This window comes from Canis lupus, chromosome 16 (assembly GCF_003254725.2).
Source record: "Canis lupus dingo isolate Sandy chromosome 16, ASM325472v2, whole genome shotgun sequence".
Taxonomy (NCBI): domain Eukaryota; kingdom Metazoa; phylum Chordata; class Mammalia; order Carnivora; family Canidae; genus Canis; species Canis lupus.
The window spans coordinates 27,139,014-27,163,615 of NC_064258.1; the positions used below are offsets into that span (position 1 = coordinate 27,139,014).

The following is a 24,602-nucleotide window of genomic DNA, read 5'->3' on the forward strand; positions in this document are numbered from 1 at the left end:
AGGACAAACATTATATGGTCTCATTCATTTGGGGAATATAAAAAGTAGTGAGAGGGAATAAAGGGAAAGGGAGAAAAAATAAGTGGGAAATATCAGAAAGGGAGACAGAACATGAATGACTCCTAACTCTGGGAAATGAACTAGGGGTGGTGGAAGGGGAGGTGGGTGGGGGGTGGGGGTGACTGGGTGACGGGCACTGAGGGGGGCACTTGACGGGATGAGCACTGGGTGTTATTCTATATGTTGACAAATTGAGCACCAATAAAAAATAAATTTATAAAAAAATAATAAAGTTCTCAAATTAACAACCTAACTTTTTACCTCAAGGAACTCCAAAACATAAAAACAAACTACAGATGATTGCCAACTTGTGGCAGATTGATGAACAATTTTTCTACTTTACAACGATACAAGAGTGATGCACATTCAGTAGAAACCATACTTTGATTGAATGTGGATCTTTTCCTGGGAGAAAATTTTACCTATACAATCATTCTGTTTTATACTTTCAGTACAATATTCAATATATTACATGAGATATTAGACACTTTATGATTTTGCTCACTGTAGGCTAATGGAAGTGTTCTGACATGTTTAAGGTAGTCTAGAAAAGTAATGATGTTTGGTAGATTAGTTGTATTAGGTGCGTTTTTTACTTTTATTTCCAACTTATAATAGGTTTATCAGCCCATAACACCATGGTAAGTTGAGGAAGATATGAAACTAAAAGTTAACAGAAGGAAGGAAATAATAAAGAATAAAAGAGAGAAAAATGAAAGAATAGAAAAACAATTTTTAAAATTAATGAAAACAGGAGTTGGTTTTTTGAATTAATAATTTTAAAAAAGCACAGATAAATAAAACAGAAATGAAGAGTGGACATTACAACTGATGTCATAGAAATAAAAAGGATTATAAGACCACTAAGAATAATTATATGCTAACAAATTGGATAGCCTATAAGAAAAAGATAAATTCCTACCAAGACCAAATTTATATCAAGACTGAATCACAAAGAAATAAAAAAAATATGACCAGACAAATAAAGAGTAGTGATATTGGATCAGTAATCAAAAACTTCTCAATAAAGAAAAGCTCAGGACCAAATGTATTCACTGGAGAGGGGCACCTGGGTGGCTCAGTGATTGAATGTCTGCCTTTGGCTCAGGTCGTGATCCCGGGGTTCTAGGATTGAGTCTGCATTGGCCTCCCTGTGAGGAGCCTGCTTCTCCCTCTGCCTATGTCTCTGCCTCTCTCTGTGTGTCTCTCATGAATAAATAAATAAAATCTTTTTTTAAAAAATTCACTAGAGAATTCTACCAAACATTTAAATAAAAACTAACACTAACTGCCCCCCCCCAGCTCTTTCTAAGAATTGTAGAAGAGAAAAACATTTCCAAACTCATTCTATGAGGTCAGCATTATCCTGATACCAGCAAAGCCAGGTAAAGACACTACAAGAAAAATAGAAGTCAATTATCCTTGGTGAATATTAATGCAAAAATCATTAATAAAATGCTAGTAAAATGAATTTGACAACAGTTCATTAAAAGGATCATACATAATGACAAAGTGGGATTTATACCTGAAACATAAGATTGATTTAACATATTAAAAAATCAATGTAATACCACATATTAATAAAACGGACAAAAAAAACCCCACTTGATCATTTGATGTCAAAAAAGTGACAAAATTCAGCACTATTTCATCACAAAAACATCTAACACACTAGTAATAGAAGTACCTCAACATAATAAAAGCCATATATCATTACAGCTATTATCACACTTAATAGTAAAGACTGACTAATTTTTTTCTAAGAACAGGAAAAAGGCGACCATGCCTACCCTCCCACACTATTCAACATAGTATTAGATGTCCTAACTATAGGATTTAGAAAAGAAAAAGAAAAAAAAGGCATTCAAAAGAGAAATAAAGAAGTAAAATCATCTCTGTTCATTAATATGATTTTATATGTAGAAAATCCTACAGATTCCACAAAAAAAAAAAATGTTGGAGTTAGGAAACAATTTCAGCAGTTACAGGATATAAAATCAACATTAAAAATCAGTTGTCTCTATACACTAACATGACCAATCACAAAAAGGAATTAAGAAAATGCTCCCTTTTTCTATAGCACCAAAATGGATAAAATTCTTAAGAATAGACTTAACTTATGAGGTGAAAGACTTGCACAATGAAAACTAAAGACATTGGTTAAAGGGAATCAAAAAACATGCAGACAAAAGGAAAGACGTCTCATGCTCGTGAACCTGAAGACTTCATTGTGTTAAAATGCCCAAACTACCCAAAGAAGCTATCTACAAATGCACTGCAATCCTTATCAAAATCCCAATGGCATATTTTGCAAAAATAGAAAAAATAGCCTAAAAGAAGAATCTTACTTCCTGATTTTAAAAATAGCCTAAAAGAAAAATCTCACTTCCTGATTTCAAGACATACTACAAAGCAGCAGTAATCAAAACTATAAGGTACTGGCATAAAGACAGATATATGGATGAATGAAATAGAAAAGAGTATCCAGAAATAAAGCCCTGGGTATATGTGGCCAAATGATTTTCAACACAGGTGCCAATATACACAGTGGAAAATGGAAAGTGGCTTCAACAAATGGCACTAGAAAAACTATCTCTACATCCAAAAGAGTGAATTTGGTCCTTTATTTTTTTTAAATTTTTATTTATTTATTTATGATAGTCACAGAGAGAGAGAGAGGCAGAGACACAGGCAGAGGGAGAAGCAGGCTCCATGCACCGGGAGCCCGACGTGGGATTCGATCCCGGGTCTCCAGGATCACGCCCTGGGCCAAAGGCAGGCGCCATACCGCTGCACCACCCAGGGATCCCTGGTCCTTTAAATCATATACAAAAGTAAACTCAAAATTGATTAAAGGCATAAATAAAATGTAAGACCGAAAGTGATAAAACTCCTAGAAAAAAGCATAGAAGAAAACCTTCAGGACATTGGATTTGGCAATCATTTTTTGGATATGACACCAAAAACACAGACAACAAAAGTAAAAATAAACAAATGGGATTACATTAAACTTAACTTTTATGCATCAAAGGAAACAATCAACAGAATGAAAAGTTAACCTACAGAATAGAAGAAAACATTTGCAAACCACATATCTGATAAGTTAGTATCTAGAATATAAAAAAATCCTATAACTCAACAACAAAAAACAATTTTAGAATTATTTAATAATAGAAATATTAATAATGGAAAAAGTATGGCAGTTACTCAAAAAAATTAAACATAGAATTAACATATCTTCTAACAATCTAGCTTCTGGGTGTACACCCAAAAAATTCAGAGCAAGATCTCAAAGAGGTATTTAGATATTTATGTTCCTTGCAGCATTTTTCACACTAGTCTGAAGGTAAAAGAAACCCAAACGTACATTACAGAAGACTGGGTAAAGAAAATGTGGTATATAACATGCAATGAGATATTCACAGCCTTAAAAAGGAAGATAATTCTGTCACATGCTACAACATGAATTAAAACTCTTTTTTTTTTTAATTTATTTGTGATAGTCACAGAGAGAGAGAGAGAGAGAGAGAAAGGCAGAGACACAGGCAGAGGGAGAAGCAGGATCCATGCACCGGGAGCCTGACGTGGGATTCGATCCCGGGTCTCCAGGATCGCGCCCTGGGCCAAAGGCAGGCGCCAAACCCCTGCGCCAAACCTGAGGACATTATGCAAAGCAAAATAAGCCAGTCACAAAACTTCAAATACTCTATGATTCCACTCATATAAATCATGGAGTGTTTGAAGTCAAAATCATAGAAATAGAAAATAGAAAGGTGTTTGCTCAGGATGGAAGAGGGAGCGCAGGGTGGGGGCTGGGGATAGTGTTTAATGAGCATAGAGTATTTTCAGGATGAAAAGGTTCAGAGATTTGTTAAACAATGTGAATATACTTAACACTACTGAACTATACGTTTAAAAATGGTTAGTATGGTAAATTTAATGTTACATGCTTTTTATTACAATAAAAGAATAAAGAAAACTAGGATTCAATGCTAGATCTGACTCCAAACTATGTACAACTGCTAAATCTAGTTTACTATGAAACATAATAAACTCTGTACTTATTCATTAGAAAACAATTAGAGAAATGGGTAATTCCTCACTGGTGGACTGTTTCAAGAAAGAGCACCAGGGAAGCTTGCTAAGGAAGCTTAGCAAGCGCCAAGGCCATAATCAGTCCTCATACCTGATACTGGCAACCACACAGCAATATAAATTGTGTTTAAATGAAGTAGTTGATATTGCTTAAGTGTATCCCTATCTGCCTTTAAATCTTAATGAATTATTTTCTCTGTGAGGGAAAAAAAATGGCTAAAAAGTAATCCTATTAAAAGAAAAGAAAGACCACAGGTTTTAAGATAACTGTATCAATAAAAGGTACCAGATTAGTTAAAAGGATTTGAGATTGATAGATCCAAAAGGTCTCTGGGTTCCCAACCAAATAAATAAATGGTTATTGGTTTAAGCATCTAAATTTTGAAGTGATTTTCTATGTAGTAATAGATAACTTATGCTGATTTTGAAGTCTACTTTGTCAGATATTAATCTAGTTAAACAAGTTTTTTAGAAGTTTTGTTTTTATGATATATTTTTACAGTCTTTTACTTTCATTATGTACCATATTTTAGATATGTCGGTTTCAGGCAGAATGTGTGCATACATGTGTCTTGCATGATAATCTTTGTCTTTGCTTCCAATTAATCTTTATCGTTGGTTTTTAACTACAATACTTAGTTTCTCTACACTTAATATAATTACTTACATGTTTGCGTTGAAATTTATCTTAACCTTAGCTTTTAAATGTGTCCCACATTTATGAAACAAATGTTTATTCTATAATGGTTTTCTTTCCCTTTATTGACTTCTTTTTGTGGATTTTGCTTAATTCTGCTTTTCTACTTCTACTTCAATTTCTGTAACCTCTGCCAATATTTAGCTCAGCTTTCCTGCTTCATATCCACCTATTCTAGAATCAACAGACTCCCTCATGGAATGAAATATTTTTGTAACTTCTGTCTTAAAATTTTAATATCTGAAGGTTTTCTGTATCTAAATCTATTATTTCTTGTTTTGCTAACCCTTGTTTATGGTACCTAATTTTCTTATAAATTTTGAGCTCACATATGGCTGATAATAACCTGTGGGAATCCTGCTTGAAGTTTCATTTCTACAGAGAGAAATATTCTTTGTCTCCAACAGGTGTCCTTGGACCTTACCAACCTGGAATAAATGTAGCCTCATAACTTAGAACCTCCTAACTACCTATGTTATACAAACTAAATACCTTAACCCATACAAGGTCAGAAGTATAATCATGAATCCTCAATATGAAAATTTTGTTCATTTTTTTTTCTGTTATTTCATTTACCTAGAACTGAGAACAAAAGAGATAAATTGTTTTTTCCCCTCACTTAGAAGTAGCATATTGGTTTTGTAGATTATTCTTTCAATTAAACCAAAACAGTTAAATATTATTGTATGTGAGGGTTGAGAGTTTCACTGAGGATGTAGTTCTCTTGAAAAAAAAATGACTGACAAGCTTTAAAAAATGAAAAATGCTTTACTTAACAAAAGCAATTAGAGATTCTGTACATAAAATAAATGAATTAACAAACTCGGCTTATGCACAATTTTTAAGAAGTTATTAATTGCAAAAGCAAAATAAACATTTATCAAAAAATAGTTTTAAAAATGTTATTACATTACTGAAATCAAGCTAAAGACAAAGCTTAAAATCATTTTAAAATAACAAAAAGGACCTACCAGATTTTTATCCACAATAATATACATTTCAAGATTTTGAGGGTATAACTTGAAAAATTCAGTTCTCTGAAAAACACACAACATGAGTCCTGAGGAATTTCCAAAAATTTACCTTCTATTTGAAATTATATTCAGAGGTAAACTGAAAGACATGGTGCTACTAATTACATAACAAAGCTGCTTCAATCTACAAAATTCCAAGTACTATTCAGAAAATTCTATTCCAAAAAGTGTATGTGGTTAATAGAATGTTCAATAAGATCTCAAGCTATACAAGAATCCAGATATTTGTTAATTTTAGCAATAGCTGCAATGGGAAATATTAACTTTACAACATAAATCTTTTCTTTCTTGCCTTGTGATAATTTTCACAGTAGTCTTCCATATAGGCAGATTTTCTGCTACCAATTATTAGGAAACTACTTCTGGCAAACAATAAATTTTAGAAAAATATTACTGAAGTTTACAATCAATGGCAGTTCACTAGAGTCTGGAATGTTATTTATGACGTTATAGCAGTTTACAGGCCTTTATGGAAGAAGAATTTGTCACTTTGTTTTACATGTACCTCATGTAGGCCACACTAATAGTGTTCATTTCTGAACTCTCCTGAAACAAAACTTAACTTAGAAATCTAGATCACGTGATATTTTCAACTAATTTATCAGCCTAATTGAGGAAAAGGAGTAATTTACATTACCTATCCAAAGGTCCACATGTGAAAATTAATTTTTTTTAGTTTCTTGAATCCTATATTCACATTTCCAAGATTAATTACCTAAGTCTTACTAAACTTTAATAACAAACAATGAAGAATTTTATTTTTTATCCATTTTAAAAGTCATGGAAGGCCTTCATGAAAAAGTAAAATAATCTTAAGATCTGCAAGTCATCAAATTTTGCTCTGAAAAGTATTTTTCATTTCACAAAATTATGGGGAATAAGTTAAAATTAAAAAGTCGACACTTACTTGTGACCTTTCTTTGTTATAATAATATGCACTGTCATAGCTGTAACTCCTATTTTCTCCTAATAGAGGTATATTAGTGTTACCAAGTTTTTCTTCATAAATCATGTGCACAAATCCTGATATGGCCTCCATTGGTTCAATGCCATATGAGATGTTTTTAAGCTGCAATGTTCCCCTGAGTATTAAAATAATCAAAACAAGTCTGAAATTATTCTACCAAAACTATGATATTCTAATGAGAAATTTTGGCCAAAAAGAATATTTTTACATTTAAAGTCACCTTGGTTTCTCTACTTTATTCATTGAGGTGTTAAACTCAGGACTGGACCAGTAATACCAAAGGATACATATTGTTTTATATTACAAATATTCTAAGAGAAATATTTTTATTATCTTAAAGAAAGCATGTTAGTGACATGGATCTGTGTGATTAAACAGGTAGGACCCCTTCCTAAGGCATAGGTTTTCTCAACAAGCTTGTCACATCTATAAGCACTCTCTTCCTTAGTCTTAGGTTTTTTTCTTCTTTTTGAGCTCCCAGTCTTCCAACACTTAATACCAGAAGTCATTTTTTTGTGTGGACTTAGCTGATGGTATTACCTGCCTAAAAACGACCAGAAGCAGAGACAAAATATCTGTCAGATCTAGGCATTCTGCAATTGTCAACCATTCTAGAAAATTAAGAAATCAATAAAAACATTAAAAAATCTAGAAAACCTAAAGAAATACAGAGAGACCAACCAACACCCCCTTACACTCAAGACTGCTCAAAGCCTCAAGAAGCAGATCCTGTTAGAATCAACAAGTAACCTTTCATCAGGGACAAATGCTCCTGAGGTAACCAATTCTATTTTACCAGTACTTCTGTTTCACTCCTTAGGTAACTGAGATAACAAAGGTAGATATAGAACTAGAAAAGATAAGCGAAGGATCAACAGGACTAGCAGGATCTAATACCAGCAAATGGGATATCTTTAAATAGGCTACAACCTGAGTCCTGAACAAGTGTTGAGTGACACAAGAGAATTTGGGAAACCTGCAACATATCCATGATAACTGCAATCCATCTGAAAAAAATACACAAGAACAGATAACTTACTTTTAAAATGGATATGCCAGTTGTGTTGTTTGTATTTATTACTTTATCTATCTTAGTTCTTTAACATGTATGGGCAATTACCCAATGAACTTTTGTCAGGTAGAAATAAAAACTAGTCCAGGTCATTCAATTTCAGTGAATGTGTAAAATAATATTCTAGAAAATTTCAGAATATTTACATTTTTTAAAATATTTTATTTATTTATTTATTTATTTATTTATTTATTTATTTATTTATTTATTTATTCATGAGAGACACAGAAAGAGAGGCAGAGACACAGGCAGAGGGAGAAGCAGGCTCCATGCAGGGAGCCTGACATGGGACAGGATCCTGGGTCTGCAGGATCACGCCCTGGGCTGAAGGCGGCACTAAACCGCTGAGCCACCTGGGCTGCCCCAGAATATTTACATTTTTAAAGATAATCCAAAGTAAGAAATCTGTAAGAAGTTACCTCTTACCTGAGCTAACAAAGATTTAGAATGTTTGATGTCATCTTTGTCATAAAAGTAAACAACAGAAACTGAAGATAAAAATGATCTAGACAAAAATCACAAAAGATACTCAAGTTGTGACACAAAACATAGACAAAATTTTTCTTTATAATACAAATTATCCTTTTACTGAGGAGTGGTGGTGCCAATTACCTTTGCGTAGTCTATTGTCCAAATACTTCTCTGTCATTTACAATAAATCAGGTGCTGAGGGAAGCATTTGAACTATAATAACATAAAACTAACCTGCATGCTAATGAACAATCCAAATAGTTAGAAATGGTAAATAGTAAAATAACATAGATTTCAATTTCCAGCATAGAACTTTAAAATCTTTGTCTTTATTTCTCACTGATTCTAGATTTTAAACCTATCTTAAATTTAAAAACTAGGGTTAGAACAGAATTTAAAAAGATTTTCTTGTCATTACTACAAATTCATATTCTTTAATTTGAGCCAAGTACCAAGTTCTCAACAACTGTGATAAGAATTTTCCTTTATTCTCCTCAGTAACAATTCAGAAACTTGACACCTCTCTTGCCAATCATTCCATATAACCTCCACATCACTTCAGTTTCAGATCACCTGTACCCATCCTCATTATTTCCAGAGGATGACTACTTCTATTATTCAAAGCATATCCTTATACACACTTGTGCTACAAATCCTATCTATGCTGTATATTGAAGATATATACTTTTTCAATCCTATAATTTTAAACTCTTCCTCTCTACTGTTTTTTTACCCTAATGCTATTTGAAAGTTTATTATGAAATCATTATCTTCACAAATAATTCTCCCTTGACCTTGTGTCCTACTCTAGCTATTCTTTATATATTTTCATTTCTCAATGGTGTCTCTCAAAAGAGCACCCTACACATAGATTCTCCACTTTGTCAATTCTTATTCACCCCGAAACCACTCTGGAAAAGATTCATAACCACCAGAATGTCAGATCCAAATGGGAATTTAAAATCATTGCCTTGAATTTCTAACATCATTTTGAAAATGCTCACCCTCAGTCTAGTCACTTCACTCATATCACACATCATTGTTCTGCTTCTCTTCCTACCTTCCTGACCCTTCCAGCTTGGTCTTCCATGTTGGCTGCTCCTTTTTTCACATTTATCTCAGAAATATTGATCTTTCCCAGGATTCATTCTTTAGTCACTAGTCTATTTATAAGCACTCTATAAGCTCACTTTTTTTATATTACAGCCAAATGATTGATTACTGCTAAATCTATATCCTTAATGACAATCTCTCCCCAGAAATTCAAATTCCTATATTCATATACTTAATGGGGAAAACCCACCTGTATATCTTATAGGCACTGCAGACCAAACTCATCCCTTCCTCACACATAAATCTCACTTGTTTATCATTTAAATAACTATAACCTACCCATTTTCTTAAGCAACAACTAAATTATCCAAGATGCCTCACTGTTTCTCAATCACTCTAACAAATCCACCTTTGAGGTCTATTGAATTTTTCTTTCCAGTACTGTGACCAATGCCATAGCTCAAGCCACAATCATCACTCCCCTAAGCTACTATATAACTACATAATTAGACACCTTATCTCAACTTTTGCTTCCTTAAAAAAACAACTCCCCTAAGCTACTATATAACCACATAATTAGACACCTTATTTCATCTTTTGCTTCCTTAAAAAAACACCATCATCACTCCCCTAAGCTACTATATAACCACATAATTAGACACCTTATCTCAACTTTTGCTTCCTTAAAAAAACAACTTCCTTAAAAAAAAAACAATCTCAATGGGATTATAAAGTACATAGTTAAAAACATTTTTGGCTTCCAATATCCTTATCATGGCATTATAGATCTATATACAACCTGGCTCCTGCGTACCTTCCAAAATCTTTTACTTCTATCCTCCAGAAATATGTCCTTTAGTAAATCACATGGACTTTTGCACACCACAGAATCCACTCTGTCTCATGCCTCCATGTTTTGCACACAATTTCCTCTAAACAGAATGTCCCCCTATATTATTTCTTTTTTCTTTTTTTTTTAATATTTAATTTATTCATGAGAGCCACAGAGAAAGGGAGGCAGAGACACAGACAGAAGTAGAAGCAGGCTTCCTGCAAGGAGCCCAATGCGGAACTGGATCCCAGACCCCGGGATCATGCTCTGAGCTGAAGGTAAATGCTCAACTGCTGAGCCACCCAGGCATCCCATTACTTCATTTCTTTACAGAGCTCACAAGGTATCTTCTCTCAAGATACAAGTTATCTTTTACCTCTTTCGAAAAAATCTTCCATGATTCCCAAAGAATGCAAACTACATAGTTATTATATTACCATATTATAATAAAATTCTCCCTTTCTCTGTTAATTTGTCTTAATATATAAATTCTTTCACTGTGGACCATGTTTTACCTTTATATGCCTATGATTTTACCCAGAAATCAACATATAATAAGTATCACATGTATATAGATATCAAATACACATTTGAATTGAAATGATTCTATTCATACCTATTTTTAAAAATCAAGAAACCAAAGAATAAAATAGTTACTTACTGCTTTTTGAGATGGACAAAATATGGTTTTCCTTTTATCGTAATGACATAAGCAATCTGTAACATGAGTATCCAAGAAAAATTAGTAATAATACTTGAAAATAATATATGCTAAATAGTATCATTTCTGAGTTATGCTTTAAGGATATTTACAATATTAATAATTATATAAAACCATTATATATGCTTCCCTTCCTTTGTGATACTCAAAGCCTCAGAATTCTAAATTGAAAACTAGGTAGTAGTCCCCACAGGCCTATTACTCACCCTAACTAACATTTCTGAGGAAGAAGTTTGCCTGATGATTTAGCAACCTTTTGGCTTAGACACATACCACTCTTCACCATGCCTAAGGCAAACTATCAAAGAAACCCACCTTACTCTAAATAACTTGTCACTTGTTTACTCCCAGACCTTCCAAAAAGTAAGCTACCCTGCTCCATGAAAGAGATACTCCTAAAATATAGCACTACAAGAAATGCACTACACTTCTAGCAATATAAAATAATAAGTACCATTGCATTTTGCTTATCCACATAAGCAATGAAACTCCTCTTGGATAGAATGTAGGAGAGGATAGAGCAGGAGCAGAGACATGACTAGAGAACAGAAGATGACAGAAAATATAAGAGTCACTAAATTATTTATTTGGCTAATTTTAAAAAATTATTTTAACAATAGAAATAGCCACTTAAAAGTTTTCAGTTCCTTAACTTTGTATTATAGTAGAACATGATTCTTTGCAACAGGTAAATGTTCTGAAAAGAGTCATTCGAATGGCACTCTAGAAGTAAGTACGTAAGTGGGATCTGGTGAGGATCCTGAGAATTGTGCCCTCTAGAAATACCTTATTATTAAACACATATGATGAAAAATATGAGAAAAATAGGAGAGAATTTCAGATCAGAAGGGTAGAATATATAATAAATAAATTTAAATTTTAGAACAGAAAAATTGCAATACTTGCTATTAAAAATTCAATAGCTAGGGTTTGAGAGATCAGATGGTGAAGAAGATAGAATTGGTGAATAGGAAGACAGATCAGTAGAAAATATTCAGATTGAAGCACAGAGAAAAAAATACCAAGAAGAAAATAAAAGAAGTGTGACTCATTAAAAATGTCTAACACTGGGGATGCCTGGGTGGCTCAGTGGTTGGGCAGCTGCCTTCGGCTCAGGTCATGATCCCGGGATTCAGGATCAAGTCCCACATCAGGCTCCTGCAAGGAGTCTGCTTCTCCCTCTGTCTATGTCTCTGCCCCTCTGTCTCTCTCTGTGTCTCTCATGAATAAATAAGTAAATCTTTTTTTTTTAATGTCTAACATTAATGTAATTATAGTCCAAGAAAAACAGAAGAAAGATAAAGATAAGAGACTAGGAAAGAAACAGATTTGAGGAATTAATTCCTGAGATTTTCTAAAACTTATGAAAGATGTTAACCTATACTCTCAAATACTCTATTAATCTAAAACAGATAAAATACAAAGAAAACAAAGCTAGGCATATCATACTCAAGCAACTAAAACAAAAAGAAAAAGCACATATTTAAACAGCCACAAGAGAGAAACGGCACATTACTTTCAAAATATTTTTAAATAAAGCATGCCTAAGTCTCACACAGAAAGAATGAACACCAGCAGGCAATGGAATAACATCTTCAAAGTGCTGAAAAAATGATATTTAACCATGAGTTTATATCCAGCAAAAAATATATTGAGATTAATCTATGCTTTTGTACATATAAGTTTATTTCTTTTTTTCATAAGTGGTATTCTCTTTTGTGGATATGCCATAATTTGTTTATCTATTCACTAAGGATGGACTTTTGGGTTGTTTCCAGTTTTGAGCTGTTAAAAATAAAGTTGCTGTAAACATCAAAAAAAGAAAAGAAACTGAAGTAAAGCATGAATGATTCCAAGAAGGTGTTGGCTATCCTTGCCATATGCTGCCTAATGTTGTTCAAAGAGCACCTGTTATCCTTTGCCTGGACAGTAAGGTTATGGTCAAAATATTATTCTCTTGCTTCATCATCTATGCTGTTTGAAGTAAGTGATTAAAAGATTTTTATGATTTGGCTGATGTTCAGTATTCTTCAATTCTCTTGCATTCACCAAATCTGTTGACTCTCTTGAACAAATGCAATTGAAAGAATCCTCTGTTTATTTGAAGCACTGAAATAATGCTTTAATTCTAAAACAAGGCCCAAAGTATTCTTGCTGACTTTTTCAATAATCTCTCATTTGAATGAGGCCTACTTATTTATTTTTCAAAGTTACCTCTTTTTTTAAGATTTTTATATATTTATTCGTGAGAGACACAGAGAGAGAGAGTCAAGAGACATAGGCAGAGGGAGAAGCAGGCTCCATGCAGACAGCCTAATGTGGGATTTGATCCCAGGACTCTAGGATCATGCCCTCAGCGGTTTAGCGTGTCCACACCCAGGGATCCCTCAAAGTTATCTCTTTAGCAATAGGATTTCGCAAACTGGAAGAAGAGCAAAGAATGTTACTGAAGTAGTTGATTGCATTAAAATGGAATGTGTGGAAGGAAGAAGTAAGCCCTGTCCTCAAAATGTATCTGTCTTACGTCAAGCCTGTTCTTAAAGGGGAAAACATTTCTTACGAAAAGGAAGAGAAATTCCAACTTGAAGTGGATACTTGCTCTATCTTTTGAAATAGTTTTAATACCTTGAAGAATTCAGTTCTTTTATCTGGATGTTACTAAACAGTTTTCCAGCATGGGAAGAAGTAGTGCTGAAGAGCAAGAGAATAAAATTTGGTGATAATATTCTGGTTTTGTCAATGAACAACATTTTAAAAGGTTGTCAAGAGATACAACATGATAGTGAAAAATGCAAAAGCAAGCTAAGAAGAATAATGATGAGAGTTGTTAACTTCACAATGTTAATGTCTTGTGTTTTTTTTTTTTACCACCAAATGTTCATTAGGAAATATAATGAACTAAATTATATGTGACCACTGTACAAATTATATTACAATATAAATGGAATAATTGCAAGTAGTTTTATAAGCAAATTCTGTAAAACAAGGAACTATTAAGGCAAGTCAAATCATCATGGAAATATAATTCAGGAAAGAGGTACATAATTTAGTTCCTGTGAAAGGTGAAATGAAATGGAGTCACATGTCAAGGGGTCTTAAAATGGATCCAGAAAGCCATTAAGGAAATGTCTTAGCAACCAATTATATTCAGCCAAGATTAGTTTTCTGCCACCAACACTAATCAAAATTCTTTGTCAAAAATATATACAGTCACTCCTTTTTGTCTTAAAAACTCTTTGTTTTTGTTTCCTAGGGGGATATAATTTGGGTTGCTAAATCTGTGCTTCCTAAATTGCAATTTTGAGATTCTAAATAAATGCTTTCCTTTTTTTCAATTCCACCTGTTTTCTTTTTTATTTTATTTTATTTTATTTTATTTTATTTATTTATTCACAGAGATACAGAGAGAGAGAGAGAGGCAGAGACACAGACAGAGAAAGAAGCAGGCTCCAAGCAGGGGGCCTGATTGGGACTTGATCCCAGGTCTCCAGGATCATACCCCGGGCTGCAGGCAGCGCTAAACCATTGTGCCACTAGGGCTTCCCTCCACCTGTTTTCTTAGTCAACAATACATTTTGTTTCAGATGAACAACAAATAATTTTTAGTATTTAAAATTATTTATTATGCACCATGCAATACTTCTTTTTTTATCTTTATGTACCTATGCATAGGCAATTAGAAAAAATTCAAAATTAATTGGGTACCCATGTTCTTATTTCTTAAATCTGGGAGGTTTCCATGTTGCATCCTAGGCCTTCTTACTTTTGCAGGTCTTATCTCATAATATACTGAATACATTAAATACATCACACCCCACATTAAGAATAATTTTCTGTTGCAAAAATATTAAAAGGCAGCTTTGAAAATTTTTATTGTTAAAAGAAATTGAACTTTCATATTATTAAATGACTTTTAAAAAATGCTAGAGATTGGACAAGTGGTAAACTCAAAGATCATCTGTTCCGTGAAAAAGAATAAAGAGAGAGGGTTGGTATTTTTCATTTCAGGAAAAAGAAAGTAAACAAGAAGTCCAATGGAGCCCTTCTTTCTGATCAGAAAAAAAAGCTGGAGTAGCACTCATCTACTTTGCATGACTAAGAATTCACTTGATGGGTGGTGGGTGAGGCCTGGGGAGTGGATAGTGAATAAAATCCAGCTACTACAGGAAGAAAATGTAAAGAAATAGTACATGGGGAGGGCTAGGGGTAAAAGGAGAAGGAAATCCTTATGTAAAACAGTGCATCCTTATGTAAAACACAGAAGGAAGGTTTTTAAAAACCATGACAAATATAAAAGTTAATTAGGAGACCACCCACGATTATGACTAGCATTAGATTATCCTATAGTAGAAGGAACCACGTGAGAAGTAGATTTTCCTGGGGAATTAGTGAAGGAATATGTACTAATACCCAGGCTCCTCTGTAAGCTAATTACCGAATCACCTTTCAGCTCCTCACTGGTTCTGAAAGCTGAGGCAAGTAGCTGAAGGAAATCACCAGGGCTAGGACAAGAGGACCAGAAAAGTCAATGATCAAAAAAGAAATACTATTTGAATGCAATATTTCAAACAATCAAAATTAGTGCCCCCCAAAAATCTATGGTGAACAAGTTATCAAAGTTTTAAAGAAAGATAGTATCTGACCCTGACTCACCTTACCCACCTTACCTTTATCCTCCAAGAAACACATACATACGGAGTCACACACATTCATACACTTCAAAATTCTCATTGTTGTAAATCCAGTTCCAGCTGTCAGCTCTGCCTCCCAAGTATTCTGTTCCTGCCTCTATTCAGCAACTTTGGTCTTGATATTAAAGGCAACTTAATACAATTTAAGATATAAAAATATTTTTCAATTACATTATTTTCTGGATTTCTTTTTGCATCAAATGATGAAATCTTCTCAGGAACTGTGGTCTGCAGAAATGTTTTATGAGGATCTAAAATAAAAATAAGCAAAGTTATTTTGATACCTACAATCCTATATTATCCACTTCTAACTCCAATCCCGCATTTATTTCTGTACATTACCAAATTTTTTTTATATTATCTATGGATCTACTCTTCCTTTCCACTGTGCTTCTGGTCTGGTCATTCCTATCCACATATTTCTTGGCCCTTGTCAATATATTAAGTTTTTATTCTCTCTCTCAATCTCTATACATAGACAAATACACATACAGAGAGAGAGAGAGACAGAGAGACATTCCCAGTTAGGCAGTTTGACAGTTTGGCTAGGTAACACTGAAAAACAAACTGTGGTATTGTAAAAGAGGTGTGGAAAAGAGAAACACAAGTACAGCAAGAAAATGGGATCAGGGACGCCTGGGTGACCCAGTGGTTGAGCATCTGCCTTTGGCTCAGGGCATGATCCTGGGTCAGGGGACTGAGTCTCCCCCTGGTCTTCCTGCGAGGAGCCTGCTTCTCCCTCCTTGTCTCTATCTCTGTGTGTCTCATGAATAAATAAATAAATAAATAAATAAATAAATAAATAACTTTTTTAAAAAAGAAAATGGGATCATTCGCAGGGGAAAAATACAGGATACTGAATATAAGAGTGATCTGCATTTTCAGTGGAGCAGGTGGAGGACAGCAGTCACCAAATCATGAAATCACTGACAAACAGCTTCTTTATGACGATGCAATTATTTCTAGAATAGCAGAATTTTGTATGTGGAAAAGACCCCATTATTTCATCTTTGTCCGTTTTACAGACAAGAATACCAACCAGGAGACGTGAAAAGATTTTCTGCCTGGAGGTTGTCTCTACTTTCTTGGCCACAGATGCCAAAGCGAGGGCCAAGGAGAAAGTGGGTAGGGAGAGCTCGGGGCTGGTATAAGGTCTGGGCCTGGGGCCTGGACCAATAAATACGTTCCCCTAAGAGAACACATTCCGTCCCCCACTCCCCCCACCCCACACACACACACACACACCGCCAAAAGCCAGGATGGCAAGGAGTAAGAAGTATCTGGACTTACTGGGGCCTGCGTGCAGCTCTCCAAGTCGAACGAGAAGGACCAGAAGAAGGAACATGGCTCTGCTGTCTTGGAGCCCGGCTGGCCATGTAACAGCAGTTGAGGCGTGAGGAAGGTGGAGGCGCAGCTCGCGCAGGGCGGCTGAGCGCTGCAGGGGGCACGGCGGGGAGGCAGAGGGCTCTCAGCTCGCTCTGCTGCCCCTGGGGGTGGCTTGGCTCGGTACCATGCCCCAGCGGGCAGACCAGGGACAGCTAAAGCAAAGACACCCACACACATTCAGCTTTTTGTTAAGAAAGGAAAGATTGAGAAATTTTCAATTCTCAGATTAGGGTGGTTCCTGGCGAGGCGTTCGTTTATATCTTGTACTTAGACCAACGGTTTTTGAAGTCATTTCTTGTTTCAGTGAGAAAGAACAAAGATAAAAATGCTCAAGTTACTGATGGCAAAAGAATCTCCTCCTATTACATTTACATATGATCCAAACAGGCAAAATGCTTATATTTGCAAAAAACTGTTGCAAACACTGTGACTTTTATCAAGATAAGTTGGTTCCATAAGCCATTATGGGACAGCTGTTGAATGCAGAAGCCCCAGTACAATCCCTTGTCAAATATAGACTCTTCCAAACAATCATCTTTAATATCTCAAATTATTGCTACACTAGTTTTCTTGCAGCCCCTGATTTTACTACTTTAAGTAGACCTTACTGCATTCTGCCCTTATTAGGGCCAAAAACAGTTTGATTTTTTGAAGTCTATAGTCATTCCTTCCTTCACAGATCGTAGCCCACATCATATTAAAAACATTAAAATACAGCCACACCCCACATTAGCTATAACTGTTCTTTAATAAATGTCAAAGACATATTTATAAATTCACTTTGAAATTGACTGTTCCAAAAACTAAAGGAATTTATTTACAGAATATAACAGTAACAAATAATCTTAAAAAGAACCAAGTGGACAATAAAGTCACAATAGATGGAATAATAGCAGGATGGATATATACTACTTAATGAATTAGCAACTTATAGTATCAGTTTGACAAACTCTCCCAGGAAAGAATAAAAAAATAGAAAATACAAAAATAAAATTGAGATAGGAGAATAGAAGTAGAACTGTCATTATCCAAATAGCATTTCCAGAAAGAGAGAAAAATTAAAATAGTTAGAAGGAACTACTTAAAGGGAAAATAATAGGAAAGTTTCTCTTGATTTAAAAAATAAGAGAATGAGGGGATCCCTGGGAGGCTCAGCGGTTTAGCGCCTCTTTGGCCCAGGGCGCGATCCTGGAGTCCCGGGATCGAGTTCCGCGTCGGGCTCCCGGCATGGAGCCTGCTTCTCCCTCCTCCTGTGACTCTGCCTCTCTCTCTCTCCCTATGTCTATCATAAATAAATAAATAAATCTTTTAAAAAATAAAATAAAATAAAAAATAAATAAGAGAATGAACTTAGAAAGGACCCATATGCTAAAAACAGAGTACTAAAGGAAAAGCAAATTTGAAATGTATAATGACAAAAAGAGAAAATTCTGAAATATATATATATATATATATATATATATATATATATACACATACATACATACTAGGTATTTTTTTAAAGCAGACAGCTCAGAGAAAAAATCCACCTCACGAACATATTTTTTCCTACACCTTAGGTATAGATCTATTTATGTTTTGCTCAAATTATTCTTTTATCTCCACAATTATTCTTTCTGTTGAGCCATTTGTTCCATAATCAGAGGTAATAGTCTCATCAATTTGGATTAATAATTATATTTATCACCATCATCTCTTTTTCTGTAAAAATTTGGTGCCACTCTTTCACATCATCAACACTCTCACTACTAGTGTACTTTTCTTTTTTTTTTTTTACACTACTAGTGTACTTTTCAAACTTAATGTTCTAGTACTGTACATTAACAACTACAAAAATTAGTAGAAATAAAAGCGTAAGTGCTCATGTCACTACATGGGTTAAATCAGGTGGACATGGTCTTACTTTAGAGAGTAATTTGTTTAAAGTCTATGAAGTTCATGTCCTGAGAGTCTATATACAGTCCTGTGTCCAGATACATGATGACCGTTGTTACTTTCTATGCTCTTGTGTTTCTGTGTGATATTCATGCATATTTATTTCTCTTTCTTATCTTTCTTCACCTTCTGTCTCCTGCTTCTTTCTCTTCTTTTATGTTTTCACATTTATTCTTTAGGTCTGTTTGTCAGTTTTATTAAGATATAATCGACATATAAAGTTGCATCACCTTAAGGGTACAACTAGTTGATTTGATACATACATACATTATGATTACCACCATTAGCTGACACTTCTATCACATCACATAATACCACTTGTTTTATGGTAAGAACTTTTAAGATCTACTTTTTTTAGCAATTTTCAAGTAAGCAAAAGATTATTGTTAATTAGAATCTCAATGTTGTGTGTTAGAGCCCCAGAACTTACTCATCTTCTAACTGGAATTTTATACCCTTTGACCAAAATCTCCCTAATTCCCCCAGCTCCCACCCCCTGGTAACCACCATTCGACTTTTCTATGTGTTCAGTTTTTTTAGATTCTGTATATAAGAGATCCATTGAGTATTTGTCTTCCTCTGACTTATTTCACTTAGCATAATGCCCTTAAGGTCCATACATGTCACAAATGGCAGGATTTCCTTCTTTTTTTTATGACTAGCTAATATATCACTGTGTTATCTTTCTATATTTCTTTTGAGATTTTGTTTTCATTTCCTTTGGATATATACCCAGAAACAGGATTATTGGATCATATGATAGTTCTATTTTTAACATTCGAAGGAATCTCAATACTGTTTTCCATAGTGGCTGTATGAATTTACATTTCTACCAACAGTGCATTAAGATTCCCTTTTCTTGACATTCTTGTCAATACTTGTTATTTCCTGTCTTTTTGATGATAGCCATTCTAACAGCTGTAAAATATCTCATTGTTGTTTTTATTTGTATTCCCTGGTGATTAGCAATATCGTGCATCTTTTCATATGGCTTAGTGTCCATTTGTATGTCTTCTTTGCAAAAATGCCTAATCAGTTACTCTGCCCATTTTTTAATGTTATAAAAATATTATTTAAAATATTGAGAAGATTTTGTTGTTATTGAGTCATCTGAGTTGTTTATTTATGTTGGATGTTAACCCCTTATAGATGTATGATCTACAAATATTCCTCTCTTTCCTTGAGTTGCCTTTTCATTTTGCTGATTGGTTCTTTTGCTGTAAAGAAGCTTATTAGTTTGATGTAGTCCCACTTATTTATTTTTGCCTTTGTTGCTTTTGCTTTTGGTGTCTTAAACAAAAAATCATTGCTAAGACCAATGTCAAGATTTCTCCTTTTGCTTTCTCCAAGGAGGTTTACAGTTTTTGGTCTTCTGTTTAAGTCTAATTCACTTCTAGTTCATTTTTGTGAGTGGTTTAGATAGGGCTTTAATTTCATTTTTCTATATGTGGTTATCAGTTTTTTCAAAACCATTTCTTGAAAAGACTATCTTTTCCCCATTGAATATCCCTGGCTCTCTTGTCAATATTATCTGTACAGGAGATTATTTCTGGACTCTCAATCTGTTCCATTCATCTACATGTCTACTTTTATGCCTATACTATACTCTTTTGATGACTATAGCCTTGGACTATCGTTTGAACACAAGAAGTGTGATGCTTCCAGCTTTCTTCTTTCTCAGGATTGTTGTGGCTATTTTGGGTCTTTTGTGGTTACGTAAAATTTTAGGATTGTTTTTTCTATTTCTATAAAAAAAATATGTGGAATTTTGATATGTATTCCTTTGTTTACTTTTTTTATTGGAGTTTGATTTGCCAACATATAGCATAATACCCAGTGCTCACCCGTCAAGTGCTCCCCTCAATGCCCATCACCCAGTCACCATATCCTCAAGTCCACCTCCCCTTCCACTAACCCATGGTCATTTCCCAGAGTTAGGAGTCTCTCATGTTTTGTATCCCTCTGATATTTTCCACTCATTTTCTCTCCTTTCCCCCTTTAATCTCTTTCACTATTTCTTATATTCCCCGAATGAATGAAACCGTATAACGTTTGTCCTTCTCTGATTAACTTACTTCACTTAGCATAATACTCACCAGTCTATCCACAATGAAGCAAATGGTGGGTATTTGTCGTTTCTAATGGCTGAGTGTTATTCCATTGTATGTTTATACCACTTCTTTGTTATCCATTCATCTTTCGATGGACACCAAATCTCCTTCCACAGTTTGGCTATTGTGGACATTGCTGCTATAAACATCGGGGTGCAGGTGTCTAGGTCTATCACTGCATCTGTATCTTTGGGGTAAATCACCAGTAGTGCGATTGCTGGGTCATAAGGCAGAACTATTTTAACTCTTTGAGGAACCTCCACACAGTTTTCCAGAGTGGCTGTACCAGTTCACATCCCCACCAACAGTGCAAGAGGGTTCCTCTTTCTCCAAATCCTCTCCAACATTTGTTATTTCTTGTCTTGTTAATTTTAACCATTCTCACTGGTGTGAGGTGGTATCTCATTGTGCTTTTGATTGTATTCCCCTGATGGCAAGTGATGCGGAACATTTTCTCATGTGCTTGTTGGCCATGTCTATGTCTCCTTTGATGAAATGTCTGTTCATGTATTTTGCCCATTTCATGATTGGATTGTTTGTTTCTTTGCTGTTGAGTTTAATAAGTACTTTATAGATCTTGGATACCAGCCCTTTAACTGATAGGTCATTTGCAAATATCTTCTCCCATTCTGTAGGTTGTCTTTTAGTTTTGTTGAAAGACAAAGAAGCTTTCTACCTTGATTAAGTCCCAATATAACATTTTTTCTTTTGTTTCCCTTGCCTTCACAGATGTATCTTGCAAGAAGTTGCTGTGGTCAAGTTCATAAAGGGTGTTGCCTGTGTTCTCCTCTAGGATTTTGATGGATTATTGTCTCACATTTAGATCTTTCACCCATTTTCAGTTTATCTTTGTGTATGGTACAAGAGAATGGTCTAGTTTCATTCTTCTGCACGTGGATGTCCAATTTTCCCAGCACCATTTATTGAAGAGACTCTCCTTTTTCCAGTGGATAGTCTTTCCTCCTTGGTAGAATACTAGTTGGCCATAGAGTTGAGGGCCCATTTCTGAGTTCTTTATTCTGTTCCATTGATCTATGTGTCTATTTTTGTGCCAGTACCACACTGTCTTGATGACCACAGCTTTGTAGTACAACTTGAAACCCGGTATTGTGATGCCCTCAGCTCTGGTTTTCTTTTTCAATATTCCCCTGGCTATTCGGGGTCTTTTCTGATTCCACACAAATCTTAAGATGATTTGTTCCAACTCTCTGAAGAAAGTCTATGGTATTTTGATAGGGATTGCATTAAATGTGTAAATTGCCCTGGGTAACACTGACATTTTCACAATATTAATTCTTCCAATCCATGAGCATGAGATATTTTTCCATCTCTTTGTGTCTTCCTCAATTTCTTTCAGAAGTGTTTGGTAGTTTTTAGGGTATAAATCCTTTGGTTAAGTTTATTCCTAGGTATCTTATGCTTTTGGATACAAGTGTAAATAGGATTAACTCCTCAATTTCTCTTTCTTCAGTCTCATTGTTAGTGTATAAAAATGCCACTGATTTCTGGGCATTGATTTTGTATCCTGCCACATTGCCCAACTGCTGTAAGAGTTCCAGTAATCTTGGGGTGGAGTTGGGTTTCCTACGTACAGTTTCATGTCATCTGCAAAGAGGGAGAGTTTGACTTCTTCTTTGCCAATTTGAATGCCTTTTATTTATTTTTGATGCCTGATTCCTGAAGCTAGGAATTCTAGTACTATGTTTAATAGCAGTGGTGAGACTAGACATCCCTGTCTTGTTCCTGATCTTAGGGGAAAGGCTCCCAGTGCTTCCCCATTGAGAATGAAATGGGCTGTGGGCTTTTTGTAGATGGCTTTTAAGATACTGAAGAATGTTCCCTCTATCCCTACACTCTGAAGAGTTTTGATCAGAAATGGATGCTGTATTTTGTCAAATGCTTTCTCTGCATCTATTGAGAGGATCATATGGTTCTTGTTTTTTCTCTTGTAGCTATGATCTATCACGTTGATTGTTTTACAAGTGTTGAACCAGCCTTGCATCCCGGGGATAAATCCCACTTGGTCAGGGTGAATAATCTTAATCTGCTGTTGGATCCTATTGGCTAGTATCTTGTTGAGAATTTTTGCATCCATGTTCATCAGGGATATTGGTCTATAATTCTCCTTTTTGGTGGGGTCTTTGGCTGGTTTTGGAACTAAGGTGATGCAGGCCTCATAGAACAAGTTTGAAAGTATTCCATCCATTTCTATCTTTCAGAACAGCTTTAGTAGAATAGGTATTGTTTCTCCTTTAAACGTTTGATAGAATTCCCCTGGGAAGCCATCTGGCCCTGGACTTTTGTGCCTTGGGAGGTTGTTGATGACTGCTTCAATATCCTCCCTGGTTATTGGCCTGTTCAGGTTTTCTATTTCTTCCTGTTCCAGTTTTGTTAGTTTGTGGTTTTCCAGAAATACGTCCATTTCTTCTAGATTGCCTAATTTATTGGTGTATAGCTGCTCATAATATGTTTTTAAAATCGTTTGTATTTCCTTGGTATTGGTTGTGATCTCTCCTTTTTCATTCATGATTTTATTAACTAGAGTCTTTTCTCTTTTGTTTTTAAAAAGGCTGGCTAATGGTTTATCTATCGTATTAATTTTTTCAAAGAACCAACTCCTGGTTTTGTTGATCTGTTCTACAATTCTTCTGGTCTCTATTTCATTGAGTTCTGGTGTGATCTTTATTAACTCTCTTCTGCTTGGTGTAGGTTTTATATGCTGTTCTTTCTCCAGTTCCTTTAAGTGCAAGGTTAGCTTGTGTATTTGAGTTTTTTCCAATTTTTTGAGGGATGCTTGTATTGTGATATAGTTCCCTCTTAGAACTGCTTTTGCTGTATCCCAAAGATTTTGAATGCTGTATCTTCATCCTCACTAGTTTTCGTGGATCTTTTTAATTCTCTAATTTCCTGGTTGACCCTTTCATTCTTTAGCAGGATGCTCTTTAACCTCCATGTGTTTAAATTTCTTCTTGTGATAGAGTTTAAGTTTCAAGCATTATGGTCTAAAAATATGCAGGAGACAATCCCAATCTATTGGTATCAGTTAAGACCTGATTTGTGACCCAGTCTATTCTGGAGAAAGTCCCATGTGCACTTGAGAAGAATGTGTATTCAGTTGCATTTGGATTTAAAGTTCTGTAAATATCTGTGAAATCCATCTGGTCCAGTGTATCATTTAATACTCTTGTTTCTTTGCAGATGTTGTGCTTAGAAGATCTGTCATTTGCAGAAAGCACCATGTTGAAGTCTCCCGCTATTAGTGTATTATCATCTAAATATGTCTTTATTTTGGTTATTAATTGTTTGATATTCTTGGTTGCTCCCACATTAGGGGCATAAATACTCATGATTATTAGGTCTTCTTGGATAGATAGATCCTTTAAGATAGATCCTTTAAGTATGATATCATGTCCCTCTTCATCTCTTACTACAGTCTTTGAGATAAACTTTATCTAATATGAGGATTGCTACCCCAGC

General features: G+C 34.7%; 1 protein-coding gene across 7 annotated transcripts in view; it reads right to left on the bottom strand.

The window, feature by feature from the left end:
- LOC112651951 (disintegrin and metalloproteinase domain-containing protein 5-like) overlaps window positions 1–17,142 on the bottom strand; it is a 134,492-nt gene extending 117,350 nt beyond the window's left edge. For 2 of the 7 annotated variants that reach the window (XM_049094834.1, XM_025435780.3), the window contains exons 1-8: window positions 16,984–17,141; window positions 15,865–15,944; window positions 11,457–11,540; window positions 10,943–10,998; window positions 8,352–8,430; window positions 7,784–7,860; window positions 6,794–6,968; window positions 5,824–5,889 (exon numbers count right to left, since the gene is read on the bottom strand). In XM_049094834.1, coding sequence (XP_048950791.1) covers window positions 5,824–5,889; window positions 6,794–6,968; window positions 7,784–7,860; window positions 8,352–8,430; window positions 10,943–10,998; window positions 11,457–11,540; window positions 15,865–15,944; window positions 16,984–17,038 — 672 coding nt within the window. In that variant the 5' untranslated portion in view covers window positions 17,039–17,141. Of the gene's footprint in view, window positions 1–5,823; window positions 5,890–6,793; window positions 6,969–7,783; window positions 7,861–8,351; window positions 8,431–10,942; window positions 10,999–11,456; window positions 11,541–15,864; window positions 15,945–16,732; window positions 16,923–16,983 lie in introns of those variants that run through there. The other 5 variants (XM_049094833.1, XM_025435716.3, XM_049094832.1 and 2 more) reach the window with 5 other exon arrangements.
- Between the last annotated feature and the right edge of the window lie 7,460 nt (window positions 17,143–24,602).